This window comes from Mirounga angustirostris, unplaced genomic scaffold, assembly GCF_029215605.1.
Source record: "Mirounga angustirostris isolate CCGP_5_RB_7025 unplaced genomic scaffold, mMirAng1.0.hap1 SCAF_1, whole genome shotgun sequence".
Classification (NCBI taxonomy): domain Eukaryota; kingdom Metazoa; phylum Chordata; class Mammalia; order Carnivora; family Phocidae; genus Mirounga; species Mirounga angustirostris.
This window is the reverse complement of record NW_026991709.1, coordinates 129,495,053-129,515,274: the sequence shown is the minus strand read 5'-3', so window position 1 is coordinate 129,515,274 and position 20,222 is coordinate 129,495,053. Positions and strand designations below refer to the sequence as shown.

Below are 20,222 nucleotides of genomic sequence, written 5' to 3'. Positions count from 1 at the left end.
TCGCTGAGTAATGAACCATCCTAACACTCAGTGGCTTAAACAACAATCATTTATCATTGAAGTTCATGTGTTTGTGGGCCAACTATGGTCAGCTGATCTAGCCTGGGTTTGGCAGGCCCTGGCTGCGCTCACTATGGGTCTGTGGATTGACTCAGCTCCAAGATCCATTCACAGATGTAGCTCAGTGGTTGTACAATTTCTAGAATGTGGTGGCACAGACCCAAGGACAATATTTATAGAAGGGCAGACCTTCCACACACTTTGATTTATATAATTCTCACAGCACCTTTGGGATGCGTGTGGCATGACTCCCACTTTTCAGCTGAGGAAATGAGGGCTCAGAGAGGTTAAGTGACTTACTCAAGATCACAGAGCTAACATAAAATGGGGAGATCTGGGGACTGCAATCCTACCCTCTGACTTTAAGTCCAGGGCTTTTACCAAGGTAGACCAATGTCAATGGACAAATAGTGATATTAATTTTTCAGGTCCTGCAGACTACCTTCCTGTCCTTCAGAAACTCTCCTCTAAATTCTTTATTCCCGGTTCCCTCCTACCTTCTCCTCGGCATTTCAACGCCCAAAGCTCTTAGCAAAAGATTGAAGATTACCTTATACTAAAGTGTGTAGGACCAGCCAGGGTACTACTTTATCTCTCTTTTGAAGGTATTTGCATTTTAATGGGCACTTAAACTAAAGGATGCTCTAATAAAATGAGCTTCAACCAAGGTATTGTGGGGGAGGAGACCTCCTGGAACCAGGGGAATACCACTGCCCAGACATTCTCTTCAGACACTCTGAGCCAGCCTACCCTAGGCCCACCACAGAGACATGTGCCTTCCCTTTTCTAACACAGGGTTTCCCAGCTAGGCAGGAGCTCCCCTGATGATGTTTGGGTCTAAGCCTCACAGACCAGATGATGAGAAGACCCAAATGTAGTCCGATAGAATGAGATCATGTAGGAAAGATGTGAATACTGTCTGGGCACCAGAATCTTCTGTTGGCTGCTGAGATATGAGCCAGAGCAGGGGTTTTGTGGCCAAAAAGACCTGATGTCCAGCTCTGCACTCCCCTGCCTGGAAGCCAGCCAGGTCACCACTTGGGAACCATTCATGTTCTGGACAGTAGATTATGGGCCATTTATTTGTGTCTGATCCTGATCAGCCACTGTTTAATGTTCCATAATGCACTTCTAGCCATCTCCTCTGATTTAGCTTTTCCTATTTCCTCTGCATAATCCAATCAGAGAGGGCTCTTAAATTAGAGGGCTCTCCATGGGGGCCGGCCTCCTGCTTGGCCTCCTCCCAAGCCTCTGAATAAAGCCGTGGGTTCAGCTGCAGCTCAGATAGAGAGAGCTGGGTGTGAGATGGGAGGCTGTCCCTTCTGATATCCAGGGCGGGACCTCTGTGTCACCATCCGCCACACTCACTCCTGCTTCCCCCAGATTTACAACCACACAAAAACAGCATAGCTCCGGAATGAATAGAAAGCCCTCGGGCTTCAGTGAGTCACCAAATAAGCTGGCATCCCATCTTCTTGAAATGTAGTTCACATTGTAAGCACCTACTCATATTACTCTTTAATTAGTACGAATTAGCCCCCAACCTCTTGTTTTGCAAACCATTTTCACAGCTACGTTTGTGTTTGCTCTTCACAGTAGTCCATACTGGGGGTGGGGAGTCCTGGGTTTGAATCCTGATCGAGTTGGTCATGAGCTAGGTGGTTGCAGGGAAGTCACTTCACTGCAGTGAGCTTCAAATTCCTCACCTGTCAAATGGGTGTCAAAGTCTGTCTCACAGAATGGCTAGAAGTATTCATTCAACAAACACTTAGTAAGTGCCAACTGCGTATCTGGAACTGGGATGCAGCCGTGAGCAAACAAGGGGCAGATGGGCCCCTGTGGAATCCTGTGATCACCCTGAGAAGAACTTGGCCAGGCCAGCCAGCTGGGCCCCAGGGGGGAATAAAAGACATCTGCCACACAGATGGAGCTCACAGAGCAGCCCAAGGACCAAAGCCAGGCTCCATGTTTGGCTATGTTCACACTTCATGTGGTAGATGTTGTAGTGCTTTAAAAAAAGAGGAATTTTTTTCATTGCCTTAGTTGCTAACATTTAAAATAGAGTGATTTAACATTTAAAAAAAAAATGCTTCTGGGGGCGCCTGGGTGGCTCAGTCGTTAAGCGTCTGCCTTCGGCTCAGGTCCTGATCCCAGGACCCTGGGATCGAGCCCCACATCCAGCTCCCTGCTCCGCGGGGAAGCCTGCTTCTTCCTCTCCTACTCCCCCTGCTTGTGTTCCCTCTCTCGCTATGTCTCTGTCAAATAAATAAATAAAATATTAAAAAAAAAAAAATGCTTCTGATGTCTCTTAAAAAACAACAACAGACTCTTGATAAGTGGGACCACCTGGCAGTCCTGACCCACAAGCCATATTCTGATATGACAAGGACTGTTTGGAGTGCAGTGCTGGCTGACTGCTCAGTCCCAGCTCCTCAGATCCCTACTGTGCCCTCTTGTCTTAAGCCTGGTCTACCTTCCTTAACACGTGTACCTATCTAGCCCTATCTGGGCATGTGACTTTTTGGAGTCTGGGGCCAGAACCCCTGCTGGCCTGGACTCTGCCTCCTCCTCCTTTAGAAGCCTCGGGTTATTTTTCCAGAATTCCCAAGCTCTGCAGAGTTCAGTTTGAACATCAATGTTTTAGATCAGCGATTCTCAAACTATAGCGCTGGTTCTCAGCCCTGGCTAGACCTTAGAATCACTTGGGATGTTTTATAGAAGCCCAGTGACCAGGCTGAACAAACCAATTAAATCATTCTCTGGGGCATGTGCTCCGGCACTGATGGTGTTTAAAGCTCTCCAGGTGGTCTAATGGCTAGCTGTGGTTAACCACCAAACTGCATCAGCATTACCTGCAGGGCTCGCTGAAACCCAGACCACTGGACCCCACCTCTGGAATTTCTGAGTCTGTAGCTCTGGGGTCGGGCCCAAGCGTTTGCTTTTCTACTAAGATCCCAGGTGCTGCTGATGCTACGGGTCCAGGGACCACACTTTGAGAATCACTGCCCACGTTTGCCCCGGAGCCACTGTGTTAGTTTCCTGTGGCCACTGGAACGAACCGAACCGCCCCAAAGACAGTGCCTTAAACATTTATTCTCTTACGGTTCTGGAGGTCAGAACTCAAGGTGTTGGCAAGGCTGTGCTTCCTTCATAGGCTTTCTGGCAAAACGTCTTGTCTTTTCTAGTTTTAAGCTATATTCGTTGCAGTCTTTGGTTCCTGGCCCCTTTCTCCATCTTCAAAACCAGTAGCATAGCATCTTAACTTCAGTGGTCATATTGCCTTCTTCTGTGTCAAGTCTTCTTCTGCCCCTCTCTCTCTTTCTTTTTTTTTTTTTTAAAGATTTTATTTTATTTATTTATTTATTTAGAGAGAGAGAGCGCATGAGCAGAGGGAGGGCCAGAGGGAGAGGGAGAGAGAGAATCTTAAGCAGGCTCCACACACAGCACAGAGCTGGACTTGGGGCTCGATCTCACGACCCTGAGATCATGACCTGAGCCGAAATTAAGAGTCAGATGCTTACCCAACTGAGCCACCCAGGCATCCCCTTCTGCCTCTCTCTTAAAAGGCCACTTATGATCACATTTAAGGCCCACCGAGTTGATCTCCCCATCGTAAACTTCTTAATCTCATCCCATCTGCAGAGTTCCTTTTGCTACATATAAAGTAACATTTACAGGCTCTAGGGATTGGTCTGGACCTCTTTGGGAGGCTGTTATTCAGTCTCCATAGTTAACTTTCCACTGGGGAAAGTGTCCCATGACTATTCTTTCTGTGGCATCAGAATCAAAGGCACAGGCATGTGTACTGTCTTCATTTGGGTTCCTTCCTAGAGCAGACCCTGAGACGAGGATTTGGGTGTCAGTAGTTTTTATTTAGGCGGTGATCCCACTAGGGCATGGGGAAGTGAGATAGGGAAGGGCAGGCAGTCAGCATAGAGGGAGCTCATGAGCAGATTGCTGCTGTGGGCGTCTAGGGTTCAGTTCTCCTGGGGGGAACAGGAGAGACAGGGAGACAGAGGACTGGGATATTTACCCACCAACTCCTAGGGACATGCTTGCCCCAAGCAACTTTCTTGCTGGTGAAGCCCTCTGGCATAGTCACAGGTGTTTGTGGTAGGAGCTAGAAGCCCATAGGGCCTGACAGTTGCTGGGGCATCTGGGCAGGGAAGCAGCTGCGTCCACCATTGATCCTTTAAGAGAGCTATACTCATATGGCTGTCTTGCATTGAGCACTTTCTCTTTGCTAGGCTCTTTACATATATGACTTCTAATCTTCACAACAATCTTTCACAAGCCAGTAGTACCCCCATTTTACCAAAGAGGAAAGTAACATTCAGGAAGGTGCAATCACTTGGCTGAGGTCACACAGTGCCAGGGTCAAAATTCCAAATCAAAACTTACTGACCCCCAAACCATTGTAGAGGCAGAATATTCTGGTGGTTAGGGGTGGGCCTCTGGTGTCATGCTGCCAGGGTTCAAACCTTGTGTTTTCTTTAGCTTTGTGATGTTGGGCAAACAAATTGCCCTTTCTGTGGCTCAGATTCCCCATCTGTAAAATGTGGCTAAAAGCAGGATTTAACTCACAGAGGAGTTGTGAAGATGAAGTGGGCTAATTATGAATGTAAGGTACTTAAAATAGTGCCTGGTGTATAATGTGTCATTATTTCTGTCATTATTTCCAGAACCTCACAGTGTCTGTACACATGCCTAGAGGTCATGGTTTCCCTTGGATGCATTTGTGTTAAAGGCAAAAATTTAAATACAGCCCACACAATAACTTATTACTTAAAATATCCAGTGAGTTAAGACAAAAAGAGGGGCTCAGCTATTTTCCATTTTGCATTTGTGAACTAGTCCCTAAAACAGGAACATGTTGACCAGGGAAGAAGACTATTCTCGTGGTGACCGGCTTTCCCAGCTGGCTTTAAAAATACACCTGGCCCTATTCCATCTCCCAGCCCAGGAGCATTTAGCTCCATTCAAGCCCACACTTATGTCTCCACAGCAACCAACATAAGCACAAGCGTGAGGCGTGTGTTGGCAGCTGGCAACAGCTGAAGGAGAGGCCTCATGGCCGCTGAGGGCTTTGCACCGTAAACCAGCTGGGGGCTGAAAAAAGAGAGGAAAGCAAAGAAGGAAACATGAATGTGAGTTGGACAGTCTACTTCCCCCCCAGGCCTGCCCACTCCTTTCCCCACTCATCCTGCCCTGCTGCTCACCTGGCCTTCTTGGTATCTTTCTGAGAAGTCTGGGGAAAGCCCCGGGAGCTTTCCTGCTACAGCTCTAGTTCTCTCTGGGGACACATGCTCCAGGAGGGAAATTCCAGTGGTCTCAGGCCTAACATGGGGCTTCTCAGGGACCCAGGAGGTGGGGGATGGGGTGACGATGGCCATCCTACCCATAGGGACCTAGATGGGTCTGGGGCTTTCTTACTTTACTGTGCCTGGGGGCTTGTTCAAATGTTTCAACCTGTCCCCTATGGGAAGTTCCTGTGGGGTGGATCATTATTGAAAGTTAGAACTGGGCTGCCCTTTTGTGCCCAAACAGAACTGGTTCGGTTTCTGAGGTCATCCATACTGGGGTGGACCTCATGGAGTAGACCCGAAAAGCCTTCCAAATTCTCTGTGGTCATTCAGAAACCAAATTCCGAACCGTTGAGATTAGTGTTCAGGATTTGGGAGGCTCCAAGCAAGAACAACAGCCCTCTCGCCCTCCCGGTCCATCATTCTTAGAGCTGCGTCAGCAAGGTCATTGTAGGGAAAATTAATATTGGAAAAGAAGAGTGTCCTCTGTGTCCCGGGAGCATGAGGGCCCCAAGGGAGTGGTGTCATTTTGGGTGGCACTCTCCTTCCTCTCCAGGTCTGCCCATAGAAAGGGAGGAGTGGAAGGCTGAGCTGGCTGTCTGGACAGTTTGGGTCCTAGAAATTCCCCCAATTCCCCAAAGTATGTGAAGGTAAATGAGGCTTTTACATTTTCTTCAGTTACCTGAGTCACCTGCTCTGGCCTCTGCTTTCTCTGCTGGGGAGCCCGGAAGGAGTGTGCCTGCCTAGCAGGCTTAGAGCTGGCCGCCATGGTGATTGCTGCTAAGGTTCTCTTGTTTGGGTCCAACCCGAAGGAGGTACGGGCACGTTTAGTCCGTGGCTCTGGTAACTTGCCTGTTTACTGATGTTCTTAGAGAGAACTTGCAGCACAGTAATAAGGGCCTGAGGTAGAATTCAAGAAACGGGCTATTTCTCTGGACCTGCCACTAACTCCTAGGACACATGTGTAGTGTTGGACAAGCTATAGGCTCTCTGTGAGACTCCGTTTCCTCCTCCGTAAAATGAAGAGATCGACCAGATTTTAAAGCCGTAGACTTTCTCTGACTTTGTGGTTAATGAGTTGCCTGCTAATTTATGGAATGAACACCTACACAACAAAAGGGTTTTGGCACATGTCTCTCTCTTGTGAGCCCCAGCACCTGAGAAGCCATGGCGTGCACGTAAAGGGCATGGGGTTCATATTCAGATAGCTCTGGCCTTGAGTGACATCTTCATGACCCACTAGCTGAATGATCTTGGCCAAGTGGTCTTGGTTTAATATCTCAACTCCTCAGTTTTCACTTCTGTAAAACGGGGATTATAGGAGTACTTACCTTATTAGATGGCAGTGAGGATTAAATGAGCTAATAGGTACAGCACTTTGCACCTGGAACATGGTTAAGCTCACTTACTGGTGGCAACCATTATTCCGCATGGTGGTAAGAGAGTTGGAATCCAGGCTACTTGCCCCCTCTTGGGAGGCGTCATTTCTACTATAATCCCATCTGTTTTTATTGAGGCTGGAGAGAATTGCTCATAGTGCTGAAGAGTCCGTTTCAGAACTCCCAGTTCCCATCTAAAGCCAGAGGCTGAGCAGGGGACACCTCAGTGCATGGCATGGCTTTGGAATTGGAAGTCTGGGCTCAGAGCCCTGCTCCAGGGAAACTTGAATGTCAGAGCCAGTTTTTCTCACCTGGAAACAGGGATGCAATGGAAGGTAATTTGAGGGGCTATTGGAGAATCAAAGGAGAAAGCATGGGAGGGCCCAGCTCTAAGCTGGTAGAGTATGCACTCAGGCATTGTTGTGCCTCAAGGGGTGACACTAGACCTGCTAGACGTGGGGAGCACAGGCTCATACCTGAGGACAGTGTCTTAGCATATTGATTTCTCAGCAGAAAGGCCTGCCGATGGGCTGAGTCAACCACAAGCCGCCCTCCCTCCCCAGACAGAGGTGAGCTTTCTGGGAACCCCTGCAGGGCACTGCAGTCCTGAGAGTGTCCACCCTCTGGAAATTGTGCAATCCTGTGTGGAACCTAGCTGGTAAGACAAGCCACCTCCTGTATCCAATTTATCCCTGTCAGGAAAAGGGGCCCTCCATCTATGTCACGTCTGCCTTATGTGGAATGAGTCTTGCCCCCTTCAAAATGGACAGAGGATGCCAAGTCATCAGGCCTGTTAGTGTGGGCCTTCCCATGCAGTAAAAGGAAGATTATTAAGTATGAAATTTTCAAATAGAAGGCCAGAAAATGGTGGCTGATTTGACAAGATGCTCAATTTTCTGTATTTGTTTTTAAGATTTTATTTATTTATTTGACACTGAGCGAGCGAGGAAGAGAGAGAGAGAGAGCATGAGCAGAGGGAGAGGGAGAAGCAGGCTCCCTGTGGAGCTGGGAGCCCGATCTGTGCTCAATCCCAGGACCCCGAGATCATGACCTGAGCTGAAGGCAGACACTTAACAACTGAGCCACCCAGGTGCCCCAGGATGCTCAATTTTCTGACCATATACCCATCTACCGCCACTTTGCATTTTGTTCAATTTTATTTTTCTAAATGGGATGATAAAATCCACTTGAATTGATTCAGATTCTCTGTATTATTATTATTAGTAGTAGTATGTTTAAACCTGTCTCAGTCTCTAAATTAATTATGACAATTACTTGAGATATATAATTTTTGATATACTTCCCATAAACAGAAGGACCAATATTTACGGCACCTCTTACTATGTACTGGACTATTATATTGAAGAAGAAGATTCATAAGACTAACTCTAGGAGCCCATAGTCTATTTGTAACATTAAAATAACACAAATGAAATAATGAATGAGGAGTGAAGTAGATTATCTGGTGGTGTCTCAGACTGCACAAGTAGTTGGAATTTGTGTGAGAGCAGAGCAACTAAGACAAGGAGACAACTGATCCTGGTTCAAGTCATGAATCTGTCACTTACCTGGGCACTTCTGTGAGCCTCAGTTTACTTATCTGTCAAAGGAAGAAAACAATAATACTGAAGGTCGTTGTGGGCTAGTTCTTAGCACATAGTCAGTGTTCTGTGCAGGTTACTTAGTATGTTGATCATTAATTTTTCAGGCTATGTAAAGGTAGTTTTTTTTTTTTTTAAGATTTTATTTATTTATTTGAGAGAGAGAGAATGAGAGACAGCATGAGAGGGAGGAGGGTCAGAGGGAGAAGCAGACTCCCTGCCGAGCAGGGAGCCCGATGTGGGACTCGATCCCAGGACTCCAGGATCATGACCTGAGCCGAAGGCAGGTGCCTAACAACTGAGCCACCCAGGCGCCCCTATGTAAAGGTAGTTTAAAGAATGTTTTTGCTTTCTGCTTCAGGGAAAATGTCTTCCAAATGAAGGAATATTATACAGCCATAGAAAGGAATGTAGGGGTGCCTGGGTGGCTCAGTCGGTTAAGTGTCTGCTTTCAGCTCAGGTCATGATCTCAGGGTCCTGGGATCCAGCCCCATGTCAGGCTCCCTGCTCAGTGGGGAATCTGCTTCTCCCTCTCCCCCTGCCCCTCAGCTTGTGCTCTTTCTCTCTCACTCTCTCTATCTCAAATAAATAAATAAAATCTTAAAAAAAAAGAAAGGAATATAGATGCATTTTATGTAGTTATAGAGAATAATCTCTTAGAAATACTATGAAGAAACCAAGGAGTAGCATATGTATAATTATATATTTAAGTAACCCTTTGAGGATGAAGGGGAATATATTATATCTACCTATCTGCTTGTCTATGCATAAAATATTCCTGAAAGAATACACAGAAAACTAAATGATAATAAATAATTGAAATGGGGGACGCCCAGGTGGCTCAGTTGGTTAAGCGTCTGCCTTCGGCTCAGGTCATGATCCTGGGGTCCTGGGATCGAGTCCCGCATCGGGCTTCCTGCTCAGCGGGGAGCCTACTTCTCCCTCTGCCTGCCACTCCCCCGTTTGTCCTCTTTCTCTCTCTGACAAATAAATAAAATCTTAAAAATAATAATTGAAACTGGTACAGAAGCAGGAGAGTTTTCATGTATGTTTACTTGGACTTTTGGAATTTTGAATCACATGAATGTATTACCTATTCTAAACAATTAAACAAAATACCACTTATGCACACAAAACAGAACCTCTTATCTGGAGCACACAGGGTGGGATTTTTCTGTCTTGAAAAGTCTTTTAGACCCAAAGCAGCAATAGGAATTGAGATCCCAGAATGGTAGAGTCACATGGTTACAGTGCTGTGGAAAGCCTAAAGCTCATCTTCCCAACTTGTTTATTTGAGAAGCTCTATTGCTCAGTTGAGTCCAAAGTGGTCAGCTAAGATTCCCCCACTTTCTGGAATCCAGGGATTTGAGTGATTCAGCAAGACCAATAAGTAGAAATGCTTGTGCTGGGGGGAGCCAGGGAACTCCCAGGGACCCTCTTTCCTCCTCCTCACTTGCTGTGGACCCTCAGACAACAAATACTGAAGACAGTGGGGGCAGGGATGGGGGGTGCTCTAGGAAAAGGGCTAAGTGAACCACGTGGTTTTGAATCACAAGTGTCAGTAGAGCTAGAATGTCACCATGGAAAAATGAAGGTGTGGAAACATAGTGGCTAGAAACACAGGGTCTTTCCACTTGGACTCCATTGTCAGTGGGTGTTGGAAATAATCCACCCGTTGGGCCAATGTAGCTGGGGGGTTTTGTCTCTGACCTATGGCCAGATCTCCCAAATAACTCTACAAACTTGGCCTTCTCTGTCAAGCTGTAGCAGAAGATTTAATAGTGCTCGCTGCTTCATGCTGGACACTGTAATCAAATTCAGAGCCAAGGCGCAGCCAGTCTTGGGGAGGTTTCTTGATGTTCCCTTGGCTCCTAATAACATTGTCTCTTCCTTCCACTCTGCTTACCACATGCCATTTTGTCAAATTAGAACTTGAACTCAAAAAACCAGATGCCTGCCTTTAGATAAGGTCGAAAAATTCCCTTGTGGGAGGAAAAGGGGCTGGGTTGTCTCTTGAATCTATGCACAATCAAAGGAGTCACCTTTGATATATGTCTTACTATAAAATAATGCCAAATATGAGAAGATTTTCTTTCATCCACCTAACTAGGGCAGACCTTCCTCCTCAAGGTGTCCCCGTTGGCAGGGGAGGGGGCAGAAGAGAACATGTCCTTCATGGGGATTCAGTTTCCTGCTCAAGGTCTCCTAATGAGTGGCTGCAGGCTTCTCCAGGCAATGCTGGTGCCTTAGCTTTGGCCCACCCTCAGTCCTAACCCTTGGGGAGGTATCTTCTGGTTCTCCATTTCCTACTTAAATTTTTGTATTTTGTTCTTTTTTATAATGAAAAATTTCAAACATTGAAATGAATGGAAAAAATCATCCAGGAAACACCAATATGTCCACATTTTGTGTTGGATTGTGTACCTACCCCCCTCCCCCCAGATTCATATGTCAAAGCCCTAACCCCGAGGACCTCAGAATGTGACTGTATTTGGAGCTTGGGCCTTTAAGTGAGGTAATTAAGGTTAAATGAAGCCATAAGGGTGGGCCCTAATCCAATCTGACTGGTGTCTTTATAAGAAGAGGAGATTTGGACACACAGAGACACCAGGGATGCTCAAACAGAGCACAGGCCATGTGAGGACACAGCTAGAAGGAGGTGGCCATCTGCAAGCCAAGGAGAGAGGCTTCCAAAGGAACCAAACCTCCCAACACCTTAATCTTGGACTTCTAGCTTCCAGAACTAAGAAAAATAAATTTCTGTTGGCTAAGCCACCCTGGTACTTTGTTATGGCAGCCTTAGCAAACAAATACACCCACCAAATAGATTCTGCAATTGTTATCATTTTGCTATATGTACTCTATCATGTATCCCTTTGTCCCTGCATCTTCTTCTTCTTCATTTTTTTTTTTTGGATGGATTTCAAAATGAGTTGCAGATTCATTGCTCACTTTGAAGAGTAAACTATTCAACAGAAAAGCTTGATGTTTGACTAAAGCCCAGGAGCACACATGATTGAACCCTCTGTGGCCATGATGGGAAGCAACTAGGATTGTCTATTCATATGAGTCTACACACCAGGAAACTGTAAGTAATGGTAAAGTTTGATTAGAAAGGCATGGAACGGGGTGTTGGTAAACTTCTCCAACCCCAGCTGGCCGAGACGACACCTGCCATTTTTCCTGAGCTTCCCTGCTCATTATGTCTGGCTGGTAGTGGGGGAGAGAGGTCGCCACTTTGTGCAAGTAACCAAATCTCCGGAAGTCTCCAGTGTCAGACATCTGGATTCAGGCCTGGCCTCCCACCTGCTGGCTGTGTAGGACCATAGGTGCATCCCTAAATCTCTGAGCTTTGCCTAAAAATAAGAATGATAATACTACTATTTTGTACGGTTGCTGTGGGAATCAAAGAAGGATATTGAATGCTCACAGAATAGTTCCCATTGTTGGCGCCTCACTGCCAGGTTGGGGTAATGTTTATCTGCTCTAATAAACAAGCACCAACATTGTAGTGACTTCATCTAATCAAAATTTATTTTATGCTCACCTAACAGTCCAGTGTGTCTGGTTGGGAGCAGCTCACCTCCATGCTGGCATTCAGGGATGCTGGCCCCTTCCATGTGTGTCTCCACCATCCGCTAAGGTTTAAGTCCTCTGCATCCAGGCAGAACCATTGGCAAGCATGGTCACGGTCCCATGCCTCCAGCTAGTCACACTGCAGGGGGCTGGGAAGTGCAGCCACTTCTCAGGGACAGCTATGGCCTCTGGAAGGAGGAGCCCACGTTTGGGGGAGTGCTAGCCTTCTCTGCACAGCCCCAACTCTGAGGAGGTCCTAGACATAAAGTCAGTGGCTGGGAGTTAGGAGTGGAGTGAGCCTGCTAGCCAGGGTAGGGCCAGGTCAGAGGGAAACCGCCCTGCTCTACCATGAGGGCAGTGAGACAGCAGGTGGGGCAGGAGACGTCCGCATGGAGAGCCATCCCTCAAGGACTGAGGAAGTTGGCCAACAGGAAGGCACCTTCTGCCAGGGCTGTGTGCAAGATCCCTTTTGAACTCTGACTCCAATTCTGTACTATCTGTGATACCTGGACCAAGTGATGGCTTCTCCAAGAGTCCTTTTCTCCTCTATAAAATGAGGATAGTGGTGCTTCGAGGATTAAATGCAGTGATGCATGGAAGTGCAGTGTTGTCCTTGTTTCACGAGGAGGATTTTGCTAAACCAGGGTCTGCAAGTATGTCGCACAGGTGTCATGCCTTCCTCTCATCTCCGGGAGGCCAACACCAGTAAGTCATGACCCTCTTTCCTCAGAGTCCTTCTAAACACAGTGTTCCAGGAAATCTGTACCAATCAGTTCCCGTTAGCAGATAAGATGAAAACTCTTTGACCTCCAGAGGATAGACCTTGGGCTTACTCCTTTCTGTATCCATGTGGCATTGAAAGGACTTGGCACATAGGAAGTATTCAATAAATAGAGAAGAATGTTTTATAGAGCTCTCTTGGAGGTGTTCACTTGTTGAAATGGTAAGGAAGACTCTGTTCAAGACTGTTGCCCCAGGTGGCAAGCTGGTCTCAAGAGGGGAAAGAGATTGGGCTCAATTCTGAATGCAGTAAGAAAGTGGGGCTTTATAGCCAAGGAGCTGGTTGAGAGGAGGGTGTCGGTGGATGGAAAATTCCTAAGAGGAAACATCAGGGGTAGGGGGATTCTTGCTAAACCCAGTTAACAGAATTCTTGCTGAAGGCAGGCCAGGGTGCTAAGATATAAAGGGTAGGGAGAATGAGGAACTTGGTCAGATATCAAGGGTAGGGATTCACTCTAAATGGGCTTTGCTGGATTCTTGCTAAAACTGAACTCTGCAAGGACAGACACAGAAACCCAAGTTCAAGGCCTTGTTGAGAACCTGAACAAAGTTTGGTCAAGGCGAGAGTCTCTGTCAGTGGAAGGTAGAACCCATATGGTCCAGTCTACTTCTCTGCGCACCCAGGTTTAGGGATGGGCCGGCAGACTTGAGGTACCACGGGGCTGGTGCGATCCTAGGCTGTGCCTTTAAACATGCAGGTGTTTTTGCCTCAGACAGGGGACTCTGGGTTCTTGGGGAGGATGCTGAGTTATCCAGACTTCAAGATCTCTCTGTGCAGCAGAGGTGGGAGACACAGGGGTGGGGGAAGATGCACAGAGGACTCTGCTCTGGCCCAGGATGGTGGAGAACAGGCCTGCATGTGGCAGCATGGGGACAAGAACTTCTGGAACGGTGCCCAGGGAGGCGGCATTCCAGAAGTGGACTTCTGGCCTGTTTGATAAATACCAGAGCTGCAATTAAGACAAAATACTGTGAATATGACACCTGCTGACAGCTGCAGGAAGGCCCCGGAAACCTTTATTATGAATTAGATTTTGTAGGCCATTCTGCTATGGTGAGCTGGTGCCTGGGCCAAGGAACCGGAGGGAACTCAGCAGGCCAGCTGCCTTGAGGGCACAGGATGGCTCACTGGTGGAGAAGAGGAAAGTGAGTTGTCCAAGGTCACACAGCAAGTTACTGGCCACACCAGGGCTGGGGACCAGGATTCCAAATCCCAGGCTGGCATGCTTGGCTGCAGGACAGTTAACAGTAGTCGAGCATACATCTAGGCATTTGACTCAAGGAGATTTAGCTCTTAGTGCTCGGAGAGACAGAGACAGAGAATGTGACAGAGTCAGAGACATAAAGACAGCAAATGAGACAGAGTCAGAGACATAGAGACAGAGAGAATGAGACCGAAAAGAGAATTGCAAAAGGAGAGCAACATGGAAGAGACAGAAAGAGACATTCATGGGCCTGAGTCATTAGGTCCAAAATAGAGATTCGAACACCAGCAGAGTGGGACAGGACCTCAGGGACCATCTAGACCAGTCGCCTTTGTTTTTACAATAATCAAAGTGCAGCTGAGTGGTTTACATGTGTAAACCTTTTTAGGAACAGTTTGATGTTGAACAGTAAAAAGGAAATGGCTTGCTAAAAAGTGCTTGCTAAAAAGTGGCAAAACTTCCATCTCCAAAGGTTTTTGAATAGGATTTGAAAAATGAAGCACTGCGGGAATATGACCCAGCACAGGGAAATTTGGAAAAATGATGCTGCTGATATTTCCACAACAGTCTGGAATTTAGGACTGAGCACTCCATGCCCTCCGTGCTTTCTTTGATGTCTTAGGCTCTGTGTTTCTGAGAACAGAGGGAAATGCTCCAGAGAAGGAACAGAGCCTGAATCCTTTCCTCCCTTACTCCTTTCATCTTGGTACCAGCAAATCTCCTCTGCTTTCAAAGTTCAGCTCACCTCTTCCAGGAAGCTTTCCCTGATTTGTCTTCCCTGATTTCTCACTTAGATCTCTCCCCCAGCTGGTACCCATCACTTCCTGCTATAAATCCCTCCAGACATCCCCAGCACCCTGTTAGCCACTTCTCTTTTTGCTTTTTAGTGCAAAGTAGTTATCTCTGACAATGTCAATTAAAGAGCCGCTATTCTATTCCAGGAACTCTGAAATCCTTAGCTCTAATCCTCACAACAAACTAGCAAGGTGGGTTTTGCTTTACCCATTTTACAGATAAGAAAATTGATGGGCTCCTGGGTGGCTCATTCCATTAGGCGTCTGCCTTTGGCTCAAGTCATGATCCTGGGGTCCTGGGATTGAGCCCCATGTCGGGCACCCTGCTCAGTGGGGAGCCTGCTTCTCCCTCTGCGTCTGCCCCTTCCCCCCTACTTGTGCTCTCTCTCTCTCTCTCTTACTCTCTCTCTCAAACAAATAAATAAAATCTTAAAAAAAAAGAAAATTGAGACTGAGAGAGAGAGAGAATAACTTGCTTAAGGCTATACAGTAGTAAGTGGCAGCCTGGGTAAATCCAGCCTGGGTTTGCCTGACTTCAGGGCCTACATTCATTCCACGACACTGAATGACACATGCCAAGGTCAGGCACTGTGTCTAGTCATTGGGTCTTGCATACATTTGGCATTCAATGTGTGTTTCTGAATGAATGAAACAGTAAATGAATGAATGCATACAAGGAATCTCCTTTCTTCTGAAGGCTCTAGCTCAGGGGTCAGCCAACTACAGCCTGTGGGCCCAATCCAGCCTGCTTCCTATTTTTGTAAATAAAGATTTAGTAGACACAACTATGTTCTTTTATTGTCTTTGGTTGCTTTCACGTAACAGTAGAGTTATGTTGTAACAGAGACCACGCAGCCCACAGAGCCTAAAATATTTACTATTTGGCCCTTTCCGGAAAAAGTCTTCTGACTCTCGCAGTAGCTTATGATTTTTACTAGAATTTTGTGTGTGTGTGCGCATGCTTGTGCATTGGGTTTGCCTATCAAGTTATTAGATTCCACATGTATCTGGTATATGCCATTTTGTTATCTTACAGGCAGGCTTCATCTAAAAAGGTTTGCTCCACAAGCCGTTTGGAAATATATATATTTTAAAAAGATATATATATGTATATATATATATGTATATATATGTGTATATATATATGTGTGTGTATATATATATATATATATCTTTTTGAAATTTGTATAATTTTAAAAATTAAGTTTAGGTTGCTGGTGGCACCTTGGCACAGACATGGTTCGAGCCAAGGACCCTGGTGACAGAGGTCTTCCCTGAAGTAGAGGAGGGCAGATTCCCCCAGAACAATCGCAGTGGGGTGGACTTTGAGGCTTGCCAGAACAGTATTGACAGGGGCAGCTTCTGAGCTAAATGAAAAGCAGCCTTTTAGATAGATTACACTCCCATTTCCTCTTGGCTGGCGGGGCTGATCAGGATTCCGGGATCCCAGCCTCACCTCCTTCCCTGGGACAGGGGCACTCTTCCTCCCCCAAGCTGCCCCCCAGTGCAGCCTCTTGTGAGGCCAAAGCCCTGCCTACCTGTTCCTGCTCCTGGGAGCTGAGGACTGGCCTCTGGACCCCTGGCATCTGGGCCAGAAGCAACACCAGAGCAGGGATTGGCTGACTCCCACCCCAAATGCCCAGCTGGGAGTGCTCGGAGGCGTGACAAATCTCAGCCTGTCGCCCGCGTGTGTTCCCTGGCCAGTCCCTCCTTGGGCCTTGCCCACAATGACTGGTCTATCACTCAGCCTCACTCACCTGCTCACCATTTCAGGACTGCTCTGTTTCTCAGCTTGCTGCTCGGGTGAGTGAGTGTGTGTGTGTGTGTGTGTGTGTGTGTGTTGTATGCCTGCGTATGTGATGTGTGCATGGTTTTTGGAAAAAAGGCTTGAGAAGCAGACTTGTTCTGGGTGTTTTCAGCCTTCTTTAAGTCTTAAACTTCTCGACCAGTGTTGGAATTGCACATAAAGGGGTTTGGCAGTGGAGTTGGTGGGGACCTTGATATACACACTCGTGTGTGTGTACTTGTGTGTGCCCCTCCTGTGACCTTAACTTTGAGGTCGCAGGCTGGCAGCTGCTGCCCCTTTGGCTTTAAAGTAACATCACGTACTGTGGTCTGGGGCCAGCCCTGGTATTGGGTGGCCGAGATGTTGTCCATTATTCTCCAGGCTGATGGCTTGGGTCATGTGGTTATTGCCCCAGAGACAGTAGCCACCAAACTGCCAAATCAAATCTCTGCAGGTTGTGCCCTCACCTGCTCCCCATGCCCACACAGGGCCCAGCTTCCAGGTGGCAAATTCCTACCATGATCTTTCAGAGACGTTCACATACCTTCAACTTTTAGGATCAGAATTTGCTTTACAAGGTGTGTGGGGTACGTGAGTGGGGGTTGGAGGAAAGGCGTAGGGTGTAGCCTTCTCTGGAATCAGTGTATCAGGGAAAACTTAAGCAAACTGAAGCCAGCTCTCATGAGAACTTCACTGCAGCTGAGATACCCAGCTCATGGTCAGGACACTCCGTGCTGCATGGAGCACGTGCCCTTCACCCCTTCTCTCCTCTCGTCCTTCTGGTGCAAGTTCCAACAGGCAGGGAAGGGCCCCAAAGCAGGAGGAGGCAGACGTAAGAAGTTGGGTACTCCCCCAGCTTTGTGAGCAGTGGCAGAATAGTTAGCATATGGCTGCACCTAGAATCTTCCCACCCTGCAAAGGCAGGAGGTTTAGGGGACTTCTTTCCTTTGGTGGCTTCTGATGATACATTTGCTTGATTGGGCAGGGGGTGGGGTGGGGGGTACTGCTTGCTGCAAAAACAGGAGGCAGAAACAGAAAGGCTGTCTCTCTGTACCCCACGGATGGGCTGGTCTCATGAGTGGGAGATGCAGGTGGACACAGTGGCGATCCTGGTGTCGTATGTGTGAAAACAGAATTTGGAGATGGTTTGAGCCAAGCTCCTTGTGGTGTAGGTAAGGAATCCGAGTCTCAGCAATGAGTCATGCCGGGTCACGTGGTCACTTGCACCCAGACTACTACTCTTTTTTTTTATTATGTTAATCACCATACATTACATCATTAGTTTTTGATGTAGTGTTCCATGATGCATTGTTTGTGCATAACACCCAGTGCTCCATGCAGAGCATGCCCTCTTTAATACGCATCACCAGGCTAACCCATCCCCCAACCCCTCCCCTCTAGAACCCTCTGTTTCTCAGAATCCATAATCTCTCATGGTTCGTCTCCCCCTCCGATTTCCCCCCCTTCATTCTTCCCCTCCGGCTATCTTCTTCTTCTTCTTCTTTTTTTTTAACATATAATGTATTATTTGTTTCAAGGTACAGGTCTGTGATTCATCAGTCTTACACAGACTACTACTCTTTGATCCAAGTCCCTATATTTCTAGGAGTAAGTTCGAGTGAATCACACTTTCCAAGGATGTGCCCCAGAGTCAAGTGGGTATTGAGTGCAAAGGGCAAAGCCAGTATCTACAGCGGCAAACAAAACAGAAATAAAACCAAAAATCCAACATTTGCCACAAGCCTACATTAGACCCAACATTATTTCTACCCATGAATTGGAGCTGCAGCGGCCATGTACGGTATGACTTCAGTGTCTTTAAGTCAGGGCAAGTGGTTCTGAAATTCCGTGGGAATTGGCATTTCCAAGGCAGCTGCCTGGGCCTGAGCCGCACGGCGCACCCGGGTTTCTGCAGGCCCCATGTTCCTACCCACGTGGTTGTTTCCATTACCACAGAGCCTGCTGGGGCTTTTCCAAGCTGGACCCTGGGCTCAGACACGAGTCCATGGAGGCAGCCTAGTCCTGAATGAGACCCATAGGCCACTTGGATGACACTAAAATAGACATGTGAAGTCCTGGCTTAGTTGACAGGGAGGGAGGGCCGGGAAGCTGTTCCCAAACACATCCACCTGATGGAAATATCCTGAGCTGGAATGAGCCGTAAATAAACTAGACTGTGCTAAAAACAAACATCTCCAGGGAGTTGGGGGGCAGGCAGAAATAGATGCTCTTCACCTGCTGAAAGTGAAGTCAAGGTCAAGGGGGAAAGGGCGAGGAGGGATGGGGAGAGGTGAACAATGCAGATGCCTCAGCAGGGAAAGCGACTGATAATTTATGTTCACCGAAGAGTTCTCCAGTTTCCAAGAAGAAATAAGAGAATTGCTTTAAATGATTCAGGGTCTTTCATCCATGGAAGCCCACAGAGAATGTGGGGGTGAAGGGAGGGCATATATGGTCTGGAAAAATCAATAGTGAGGAGTGCATATTAGCCACATGAATGTGCCAGCCTCCGGTACTCCTGGCGGGTGGAGACTTTGCGGAAAACCGCAACCTCAGCCCTTAGCCGTCTGCTGAGGCCAAAGAGCAGGAAAGGAGAAAATGCCTCTGGGGCGGGCGGGGGGACGAGGCGTTGAGAGGGTTCTGGAGGGCTGATGTGTGGCTGCCACCTTCGCCCTGCACCCAGGGCAGGGGGACACCATGGAAGCTGCCCTTCTGAGCTTACTCAACACTCTAGGAAAGACACTTGAATGAATTTGAAGAGGAATATGATTGGCACTGATGTCAAGTTTTATAACAACAAAGCTGTCGTATTTTACCCCCTGAGAGAGAGAAAGCAGCCCATGACAGGTGGAACAGATCTGCCGCTCACAGCTAGGCCCCGGTGTTCTGTTGGATGAAAACCATTTCGTAGAACAGCATCAGACAAAGGCCAGTCTGCGACTGTGACAGCCCATGACAGAAACAAGGCCACTGTGTCACCGTACCTGACACAGACAAAACAAGACCTCCATCCAACTGCAAACATGGCCAACCATCCCTCTGTCCTTGCTAATATGAGTGACGGTTTCTGCTTTATCACCCACAGCTTCTGTCTCCCCCTGCTCTTCTCTTCTAGATAAGAATTAAGGTAGTCATAGACTAACTTCCCGACCACATTCAGTCCAGAACGGAGCCAGACTTTGCTTCCTCGAGAGTCTCCCCCAGCATCACCTAGTGAATGCCCCAATCCTAGAACAAATCCTTTCTAACACCCTCTTACGAGATGCTGCACAGTCCCCTGGGGGTGCGTCCTCCCTCATGATGAGCCAATAGGGCCAGTTTTGTGCAACAATACGTGTGCTCCTGATGGCGTTTGGTTGGAAGCCCTTGATACTATATATCTCAGGTGGTAGCTATGGGAGCCACTTGCCGCCTTCTGCGCTCCTGACCTGTATTTCCACCCGCACGTGGAAGAGTGTGGAGATCAAGAGGAAGAACCCTGGCAGTTGTATGACCTTGGGCAAGTTGCTTTACCTCTCAGCCTCAGTTAACTGATCTGTAAAGTGGGGTGATGATAACAATAGTATTAACTCTCAGGGTTGCTGTGAGGATTAGGTGAATTTATATGTGTGAAGCACTTCAGTGGTGCCTAAGCATGTGGTAAGTGTTGGGGGGTTTTTTTAGTTATTATTATGAATTCGGCAAGCATTTGTGGAATATCTAGTGTATGTCAGGTACTGTGCTAGAACCTGGGGATTG

The 20,222-nt window shown here is 47.4% G+C and overlaps 1 protein-coding gene across 13 annotated transcripts in view; it reads left to right on the top strand.

The window, feature by feature from the left end:
• Positions 1 to 20,222, top strand: part of COLQ (collagen like tail subunit of asymmetric acetylcholinesterase) — an 82,061-nt gene that overhangs the window by 23,003 nt on the left and 38,836 nt on the right. Inside the window, exons 4-5 of one of the 13 annotated variants that reach the window (XM_064588185.1) lie at positions 7,256 to 7,400; positions 11,283 to 11,431. The exons of 9 other annotated variants lie outside the window; for them this stretch is intronic. Coding sequence is in view for 2 of the 4 variants with exons in the window: in XM_045903831.3 (XP_045759787.1) it covers positions 16,426 to 16,501 (76 nt within the window). In the remaining 2 variants the exon portion in view is untranslated. Of the gene's footprint in view, positions 1 to 7,255; positions 7,401 to 11,282; positions 11,432 to 15,904; positions 16,502 to 17,975; positions 18,286 to 20,222 lie in introns of those variants that run through there. 3 more of the 13 variants (XM_064588188.1, XM_045903831.3, XM_064588184.1) reach the window with 3 other exon arrangements.